Source organism: Lytechinus pictus, chromosome 6 (genome assembly GCF_037042905.1).
Source record: "Lytechinus pictus isolate F3 Inbred chromosome 6, Lp3.0, whole genome shotgun sequence".
NCBI classification, from domain to species: domain Eukaryota; kingdom Metazoa; phylum Echinodermata; class Echinoidea; order Temnopleuroida; family Toxopneustidae; genus Lytechinus; species Lytechinus pictus.
In genome coordinates, this window is record NC_087250.1 from 19,614,510 (window position 1) to 19,625,122 (window position 10,613).

At 36.7% G+C, this 10,613-nt stretch overlaps 1 protein-coding gene across 1 annotated transcript; it reads left to right on the forward strand.

Annotated features, from left to right (window-relative positions):
- Positions 1 to 4,372: 4,372 nt before the first annotated feature.
- LOC129263176 (uncharacterized) lies at positions 4,373 to 9,095 on the forward strand. Its single transcript, XM_064101151.1, has 2 exons — positions 4,373 to 4,973; positions 6,007 to 9,095. The coding sequence occupies exons 1-2, from the start codon at positions 4,539 to 4,541 to the stop codon at positions 6,058 to 6,060; spliced, it is 489 nt and encodes a 162-aa protein (XP_063957221.1). The 5' UTR covers positions 4,373 to 4,538; the 3' UTR covers positions 6,061 to 9,095.
- Positions 9,096 to 10,613: the final 1,518 nt, after the last annotated feature.

Genomic DNA, 10,613 nt, shown 5'->3' on the forward strand with positions numbered 1-10,613 from the left:
AAAGAAATAGTTGTGTATCTCAATCTTGCTTGCTGATATCTGTGTAACATTACAATCTTATTTTATGTTTTGCACATGCGGAATTATTGGGGGGCAAAACGATATGTTTGCCCCCCAAATATTTTTATTGGTGGGGCGATCGCCCCCCTGCCCCCCAGGATCGACGCCTCTGAATCATACCATAATGTGTAATTGCCGTGGGGGCTCATTTAGGCCTGTTTTGAAATAAAGTATAGGGTCGATCGGGCACCAAATAAACAAGTCCCACTTTATGTTTAATAAACCAACAATTTTCAGAGGCAGTATCGTATACCCTGCGTGGCAAACTATTTGTTTTGAATGTGAGCTATAAAGTATGGCTTCTTTTTTTTATTAAAAGATATAATTTTGTGACAGATTTTGACGAAATAATATGAAAAAAATATATAAATCCGAAACTTCATGTATTGGGTCTCATTTTCTTTCCCTTTCTCTATCTTATTTTTGTATGGGGGAGGGGGTCATGGAACTATAACCCCCATGTGTACTCAGGCCTATAGGCCTACACACCTTTGCCAGTGGTAAAGCAGAATAACTTACTTTATTACAAGAGTATACTGGGGCCCGTTGCAGAAAGAGTTGCAATCGATCGCAACTCTAAAAATCATGCGTAACTTGATTTTCAACCAATCAACAGCGCGCATTTGGGACTTGCGATTGATTTTTTGACTTGCGTTTAAACGCAACTCTTTCTGCAACGGGCCCCTGGTCATGATAATCATGATAATCATTCTACTATTATGCACGAAGACAAATACAATTTTAAAGGGACTGCAATCTCCCGGTGCATCTAAATGATCTACGAGCCCAGTTACCAACTCCTGCCTATGTAGGCCTATATACATAATATTAATTTCAATGTTTTACACTGTTTTACTTAAGCCAGTTCGTAGTTAATCCTTTCTGCGCATGATCAAAAGATTCTACGCATGATCAGAGGAAGGTTATTTGTACTAAAGTGACATGGTGGTTTAAAATCTAATGAGATAAGCACCAACTTTGATGTCTTGATTATTCATATATTCTTTTGAATTGTGGTTTTCATTTACATCCACAAAAAACAACAACGCGTCCACGAACGACTGGTTTTCACCGGGGGTTTTCATAGTTTGCCAAGTACATTGTGCAACATGCTATGATATGCATTCAAAGTAGGAATGCAACCGTACAAATACCTTCATAAAGTGTTCATTGGTGTGCTATTCTAGTCACCTGGTCTATTCAATTTCTTCATCCTGCTATGTAAGGCAAGCTTACGTAATATTTTGCTTTGAAATCTGCCTATCATCATGAAAGAAATGAAAGGTCATTTGACCGAAAATTGTCCATGAGGTAACTACGAACTGGTCGATTAATAGGCCTACTATGTTACTTGATTTTTTGTTGTTGGATATGGAAATAAATGAAATGAAATATATATAACATGCCCGCAGGAGTTTAACTTTGAAAATTAGTTCAGGGTCGATCAATTTTTGGCAAGTAAGAATGAAACTCTTGGAGATTGGAAATAAATTACTGGAACGTACAGATGGGGGGGGGGGGGGGGGGGGGGGGGGGGTTAGGGCCCGTGGCGCCCCATTAAGTTCTATCACCAAGAAAATTAGTATAAAAAAAGAACAGGAAATGGAAATGACCGAATTATGATAATATTTTTTTAATATATCGTCAAAATTAATACAACATCATAGTTTTTCCTAGAAAGATCGTTCGTTTTGCTAACTTGCGAGATCTTTTTTTCAAATATTGGCCCCATCCACTCTTTTTGCCCCTCTATTTTTCAAATATATTTCTTTGTTCCTTACGCTACTGAACTGAATAAAGAAAAATTAAAGGGATGGTCCGGGCTGAAAATATTTATATCTGAATAAAAAAAGTAAAATTCAAAAAGTAAAATGCACAAAATTTGATCAAAATCGGATAACAAAATAACAAAGTTATTGAATTTAAAAATTTATCAATATGTTGTGAAAAACATTTATATGCACATCGTCATGAATATTCCAAATTGGCAAGTTTCCCTTGCTATGTACAATAAAACAAAAATACTACAGCATAAATGAAAGTTTCAGTTTTTGGGGCTCTAATATATAGGCCCTATATGCTTGATGGCAACTGAATAAAATCATATATTTTTTTTATCCCTTTCTTCATTTGAAGGGAGAACAATGAATGTTTTCTACTCGAAATAGTGCCAAAATCAAGCCATTTTGGGCAGAAACCCTTGATATGTACGTTTTTACTGATCACTGTTTTTTTGTGATAAAGGAATGCTACCGTCGCTCAGGTTGCTCTCTCGTATAAAAATATAATGAGGAACAGTTTAGAAGGGGGAGGCTGTACGCATAAAGTTTAGAGGGAGAAGTTCACAAATGTAAACCGTTTAATAATGGTATTTTTTGCATTTGTGTACACGTTAACTGAAAAAATTGTGCGTGTGTGTGGGGGTGTGGAAGATGAAAAACACCTAAGCACCGCCACTGCATATCCTGATATGGTAAAGCAATCTAATAAGGATCACAAAATAATCCACAAATAATATTCAGTTGGTGCAAGTGCCGCGGAACCGGTGGGGGGGGGGGGGGGCTGGGTGAGCTTCAGCCCCCCCCCCCCTTCCCAAAACCATGTACAAAACCTTAAAATGACCATCTGATCGATTGTGATTTTTTTTTGCATCGAAAGCATATCCCCCTTCCCGCTTTCAAAACCATTCCACGGCCCTGTGGTGTATTCATTCAACAACAAAAAATTTTCCTCATTAGCGGGTCTCGCTGCATTTTCATATTTGAATCCCGAAGCGTCAATAAAATCAAAGAGGAATAAAAAAAAAGTATAGCATATAATTTATATGCAGATCTACAGATGGTTATTTGTTTATATTTCCAAATAAGTCGTATAAAGATAAACAAAAAAGGTCATATTATGTGGTTTCCGATTTTTTTTTTGTGATTTGGGAGAATGCCATTTCTGAAACTATGATGCACAAGCATAATTTTTCTTTATACCTTGAATTGGTTATAAAATAACATTTCTAACCCTCAAAATATCATTGTGCAATTTTCCCTCTCTTGATGTGGTCTCTATATAGTATTACAGTAATCTATATCACATTTCGGGAGATGGTTACATTTAGAGGCGTATTTTGATACCTTGAAATATTTGCTTGACGAGCAAAAGGTACATAACATTATATTTTTCTCAATTGAATTATAAGTGACACGACCCACCCCACCGTTGTACTTTTCCTTCCCTTCATTCCTCTCTTTTATGCATCATTTCCCCATTTTCATAAAAAAAGTTAAATGCATAAGTCATCACAAAAATAGTAAGTTTTCTTTGCTTGCCTTCGACAAAAAAAGAAGATAATAATTAACTATTTTCTATTGTAAAGATAAAATAGATAAGCATAGGTGTTTGATACCTTAAAGGCAATTGCCTTTTGCGTATTGGGGGATCCCCCCAAAAAAAACCCACGACCACGAAAAGAAAGAGAACAGAAAAGTTAGAAAGGTGAAATATGATATTTTTCTGAATTTATGTCAAAATCTATCACAAAAATTGGCCTGATTTTTTTGTGATAAAAATGTCGACACTCGTTCGCAACTTTTCATTAATTTTGGCTCATTATACGCCACTAACCATTGCCAAAGTGAAGACTGCAGTCATTACTTCTCCGTTTTATTTGACTAAATCAATCCAACTGAATTATTCCATTATTTGTATTGCTCGGTTCTAAAGAAAACAAGTATATCGTACTTTAAAATGAAGTTTAAGCCAAGTAAAACTTCTTTAATTTATGTAAAAACGGCCCAAAAGTGTAATTATTTAGGGGTGCTTTTTAAATGTAATGCTAAAAATCTTTTCAATTATTTAACCCATGAGAGTGGCACATAATTTGCCCCCTCCCCTCGATGTTATCATCATTATCAACAAAAAGTCCCTAGCCTATGATATATTGTGAATTACAGGGGAATTTAAAAGAAATATGTCGAGATTGCGAAATAGGAAGTCGGGCGGAAGCGACTATGACATTACCAGAAGGGATTTTTTTTACTCATCAGAGGATTACGGCAGCTGCGTAAAGGATAACTTGGCAAAAAATGTCAAAAAGAAGGTAGGAGAACTAAGCCTCCCCTTATTTGATTACGTTCAGTTTGAAGTAAACTTAAGAATCCATAACTGTATGGTCCCATAACCACCCACCCCACTTTACTCCTGAACCCGTGTTATATGGCCTGATTTGTACGCTTTTCTTTGTGTATGAGTTAAAATGTCAGCCTCCCCCTCGATCGGCCCCCGCCTGCTCTAAATGTCACGCATTATACATTTTTTCGTTACGTGTGCAGTCTTCATATATATAATTCGGGAACACAACAGATACAGGGCCTACTTCTTCTCTATCTGGTGCCGACCAATATTATTATTATTTTGCGGTGAAAGCTAGATTAGGTTATCACTCGCTGCAGATTGTACCGAACCTCGTCTCTGGGTCTTTCAAGCCCATGCAGTGTACTGGCGTTGACCGAATCCACTCAAATCTATCTCGTCATCGTAACATGGCTTTCATAATAGCCGGCGCCGTTACGGCAGCGGCAGTTGGAGTTGCGGGCGCAACGGCGGGTCTGGTTAAACGCTTCATGGACCGGTTCGTCGTCGTAGCAAATGACACGCCGCATCCGATCTCCGTAGTTGTGGAGCATCCCCAGGGTAAAAGCCAGTCCGTTATTGAGGCAGGAGAGTCCATGAAGTTCACCGTATCTAACAACAAACCGATCTCAATCAAAGTTAAGAGGAGCACCAAACCGACGTACGAAGCAGAAGTTTGCGATTACGATTACCGCAACTTCATCGTAAGGAAGGCAACGACGGGTGATCTGGTGCTCGTCCGAGCAAAGAAATTTAAGATATGGGAGGCCCAGCCCTGTAAGACGCACAATGTGAGTTGATTTTTTGTTGCTATTTCTTCCTCTTTTACCCTATTTAATTAATTAATCCAGTTCTTTCAAGGGCGTAGGCTGCATGATTTTCTAAACTTTAGTTCCGCATTAATGTGCACCCCCATACCACTTTAGTTCCACCTCCCAAGGATAGGCACCTCCCCATGCTCAAACCAGCCTATGCCCTTGTCTTTTAGCCATAACAGGCGCCTATCCAGGAATACGCACCGCGAGGGGCCCGACCTGATTTTGGCACTCCGTGAATTTTTCGAAAAAAGCGCCCCCTCCCCGCCAGGCAAACATAGGTGCCTTAAATGCATGTTGAATAATCTTATTTCATAATCACATGAAAAAAGACAACCGAAGACCACCTTTTTTAGTATCCATGAAATAATGTAATACCCTGCGCTTTTTTAAAAGAATAAAAGCTAGTGCAAAGCGCGAGTGATTTTCTGTTTTTGTTTTTACTTAACGACCAGAAAGCATAATATTTTAATGACTTTGGGGTTTCAATTTAAGGTTAACTTCTCATAAGAGTATAGGCCCTATGAACGGAAGCTGTAAATTAATTACTAGTCGTTTTCCTTCAGGAATATTATTGATAATCTCTTGGAAATGATGCGATCCCAAAAGCAATCGAATCAATTTCCCAATAGTGGTGAAGCTCGGATTTATTCAGCAGGGGGGGGGGGGGGGGCGCTGCGGTCTTCTTTCCCTTTACTCCTTTTCACCTTTTTTTTTCTCTTTCCCCTTCCTTTTTTCCTTTCCTTTCTCCCCCTTCCCTCTTCATTTTGTCCTTCTCTCTCTCTTCCCACTTGTTTCTCTTTCTCATCTTCTTTCCCTCCCTTTTCTTTTTGTCCTTCCCCTTTTTAGCGCCCCATGTTCGTCTACCGTATGCCCCGGGCACCGAGGGGCCCCCTCTAGAAGAATGAATAAGAAAAGAAAAACATTATTATTTTTGTCAATTTTAATTACATGCCATATTCTTGTCGACCTTATTTTGTTATATCTGTTTCCGATGATCTTTCCACAGAAACATGAGGACTTTGTAAAAGTGAGTTCGCTGGATCTGGGCCAAATCTATTAAACGCTATCTCATATCAGCTTCGTCTGGACACTCAGGGACAATGTACGGTGGTTATCTCATGGCCCTGCGTTGGAAGCGGGATTTAACCTCAATCACCACCACTAGAGAGTGAAGCCCCCGCCCCCCTCCTCCCTTTATTGCCGCTTGTCGAAATTTTAAGTTTCCTTACCGTAATCCCTTTCAGTCAGGAGTTAAACCTTTATTTTCATGTCAAAAGTTTCTTGACGACAGTCTCCTTCATCATTCGAAAGTGAAGATCCTTTTTCATGCTTGTCAAAATTAAGGTGTTGTGTCCTATCAGTATTTTATAACTTTACTCCCGGTACTTTACTCGGTATATGCTAAAGTGATCGACATTGATGAATCCGACTCAAAACCTACCAATCACATATGATAAAGGTAACGTAAGTTACACAATAAAAAGACTGTTTAAATTTTTATACTATGCTGCTTACTTTTATGAACCTTACCGTTGTTTAAAGGGGGAGTTCACCCTGAGAAAAAGATTATCGTAAAAATAGCAGAAACAATAAAAATATTGGTGAAGGTATGAGGAAAACGATTTAAAGATTAAAAAAGTTATTAGAATTCTATTTTTGTTTATGACGTCATATGTGATCAGCTTCCCATGACGAATTACTTCACCTGAAAGAAAAAAAAATATGATGCATTTTATATTACATAACGTACGCCTAATATGGAGCAGCCGCTCGTATATGACGTCACAGACAAAAAAATAAATTCGAATAACTTTCTTAATCTTTGATGGAATTTCCTCAAACCTTAACTTTTTTATAATATATATTTTTTTCTGGTATATACAGCAAACTTCTTTAAGGTGGTGTCGTAACTCGTAACTCTGCTCGTTATACAATTATATGCTACAGCACGACACTGCCCAAACCGGACCCGTTTTTAAATAAGGTAATGGCTTTGGTCGCTCTGGGCCCCGTTGCATAAAAGTTTCCATTATGGTATCCTTGCCATCCAATGATAACTGGTCTGGAATCCTTGATTTTGATTGGCTGGGGATCAGCGATACCATGGGAGTTACCATTGGATGGCAAAATTACCATTATACTTTTATGCGACCGGGCCCTGGAGTCGGTTTCGTTGGGTTGAAGGTCGCACGGGCCTAATCACAACTGGCAGGCCATAGATATTCATTCGAGCCAACCCATGGCTCAATTTTTAAATTTGATATTGCTGATTGACAAAAATGAATGAATATGACTGACACTCTAACACTGATTCTAGGGAGGGTACCTACTGAACTTACTTTTTCCAAATTGGAAAGATATATCACCACTATGGAACTATATTTTTACTGCCGGAAGAATTAGGGTAAGTTTACTCTCTCAAGTGATGAATTTGGTCCCGGCAGGTGTAGTCTTCATAAATGCTGATTTATTTTTAAAATGAGCCGGTCGAGGTACCCTTTTCTGGTCAGATATGGAATGTCAGACATTTATCCTATCCACTGGTAGTAAACATCCAACCCTCGAATTTCCTCCTTATTTTTTATGAATTCTTTTTAAGTGCCACTTTAACACAAGAGTCTATGGGAAATGAATTAGGCCTGTGAGCCCTGAACTGTGACATACCTTCTCTTAGCAGGGTGCCGATTTTAGATTCTCAATAATTTTGTATACCCACCATCAGCTCACGTTCCAGTTTTCGTTTTAATGATAATATCAAGCGAAGTCGAACTCTTGATGCAAATTTATAATTCATCTTAATTTCATAAGAAAATTTACCCCAGGTAAAATCGAAAATTTATTTTTTTATTTTATGGGCAATACATTGTCGGTAAGAAATTTGTCAATGTTTCTCTGAAAAGATGTGTTTCGCATGCATTTAGAATATGGAGATGTTATTTACAATGTAAAAAAAAAATTGATTTTCATATTAAAGTCATCGGTCAATGCTTCGGTAACTTTTGTTTGATATAGGATTTAGAAGACCCCCAAGTGGACAATGCAAAACATACATAATAAAGCTTCATGGTCTTTTGATCCGAATGACTAGAATATTTATGATGTGCCATAATGTAATAAAGGCTTTCTGTAATCCCTTACAGAAGGTTCTTTTTATATCATTCTTTCTTATCACATAAAGTTATTTGAAAATGTAGACACATACGAAAAAAAAATTCCTTCAAAATATTTCCCCGGACTTTCTCTAGTTTTCAATTTAAATCCCCAATCTTACGATCTTTATACTCTTAATATCATACATGTATCTAAATTTTATATTGTAAATATGTTTCTCCTTAATTGTTTTACATTTTGTTTATGTCTGTATTTGTAAGTCAATCATAATATAACCCTATATGTTTTCATATATTAGAGACCTCTTTGTAAAACAGTGTTGATGTGTTATCAATGTTGAGTAGGGCAATCCTTCCGTCTTTTTACTGATAATTTCTTTGTAATTGGCATTGTTATTTTTTTTATTGACGGATAAAGATTACAATAAAATACAATTTTAGCTTGTGAATAAAATCGAACATTTCCAAGTTTACAAACAAAAATGGCATACATTAATTCAATTTCACATGTCTGTTTTTTATGAAAAGGATCCCTTTTCCGAATCAGATTCGGTGTCCTCCTAATTGTATATAAGAAAGCTACAAATGAATATTTTATCCTGATATATTCCATCTCATTCTGCTAGCTCCTAAGATTCTGGTTTCATATATACCGAAGACAGAAAACCCAATTAAACATAATCACATACTCTCTTTTGCCAAAAATCTTTCTGTCTAAACATTGAACTAGAATTTTGATATGTATTACATTAAAATGAGCGGAATACTCATGTTTCTCTTGTTGCTAGTGTACCAATATCTTGAATATGTTGAAAGATAAGCATTAAAAAAACATAAACGCTAACGCGTTAAAAATGCTATGAAATAGTGTGCATTGATGTTGAGTATCGACGAATGGATTTTCCTTGGGGTGCTGCGTGTATTTATCTCCGTAGGCAGCATCCCCTGGAATATATAGGTGTGACAAAATAAAGAAATGTAACCGAAATTACCTACATTTTGTAACCCTTTCTTTTTTTTGCTTGTCAGATTTCTCGGGACCAAAATGACCGTCATTTTAAGGTGAAACCCTTTTTTTTTTGCTTGTCAAATTTACATCAGCCCCCAATGTAAAAAAATTTTATAATAGCAATTAGCATATGTAAGCATTGGCGTAAAAATGGGAGGGGGTGGGGGTCATTGGGGCCATGGACATCCCAGATTTTCAGAAGTAAGAAAAAAACAAGAAATAAGGAAAGGAAAACTGGTTTCATTAGATGAATTTCGAGTTGCGATTGATTGCAACTCTTTTTGCAATGGGTCCCAGGAGGAATCATAGGTATGACTTTCTTTAAAGTGGACGTTCACCCTGACAGAAAGTTTATTATCAAAATAGCAGAAAAAATAATAAAAAGTACTGGCGAAGGTTTGAGGAAAATCCATCAAAGATTAAAAAAAAAGTTATTACAAGGTATTTTTTTTGTTTAGTGACGTCACATGCTAGCAGTTTTCCATGCATTGTGAATTACTCATATCAACTGATGAATGTCATTTTCTTCAAAAATTGTAATTTTGGTTTATTGTACTTTCAGTATTTCAACAGATAAATCATTTCACAATCACTCCTGATATAATTTTTTTGGCATCTTGAACAATTATACATATTTTTTTATTTATGTATTTTATATCATATTGCTCGTTTTTTATGTAAAAAATCAAAAACTTAAAATAATAATAAATAATCTTTGATGGATTATTCTCAAACCTTCACCATTATTTATAGAAAAATCTTTTTCTGCAGGTTTTTTTGCAACAAACTTTTCGTCAGGGTGAACTTTGAGTTAATCCATTATGTGCAACGGACCAAATTCACATCGCACCCAGCATCCTACACACACACACACACACACGTATACCACACTCCCTCGCACCCACCCCAAACACACCCACACACACACACACACACACACACACATATCCACCACCCACACAACGAACTTAAACATTCCTCTGCATAAATCCACGTATAGACCTACGGCATACGAATATAAAAATATACCCCCGCATAATATTATGACTCTATTTCGTATTATATAATATATAACCAGATAAATTATGAAATATAGATAGCTAGCTATGGCTTTTGATACAAGTACGGTACACTGCACTAAAAAAATCGCATCTTCTTGAAAGTAACTGAAGTTCCGATATAATGTATTTGACCTTTTTCTTGCCTGCAGCCGATACAATGGTTCAACTAAGTGAATCAAGAGCTCTTGAAAATGAGGTGTCTAAATCTATTTCAATACATCGTTAACTTTTGAGACGTTCGGTACATGACCATTCTTTAAGAGAGTTTGATATTAATCTGGTCATCTGATTGGTCAAAATAACGAACTAGTCCTGTTACTAGGGGTAACGGGTAACGCCCATTTCCTTCAAGTGTATTGTGAAATGATGCTAAGATCTCAATTTGTTTACGCGCATTAAGAGATCAAAGGAGACCAACTGTCAACTGAAAATA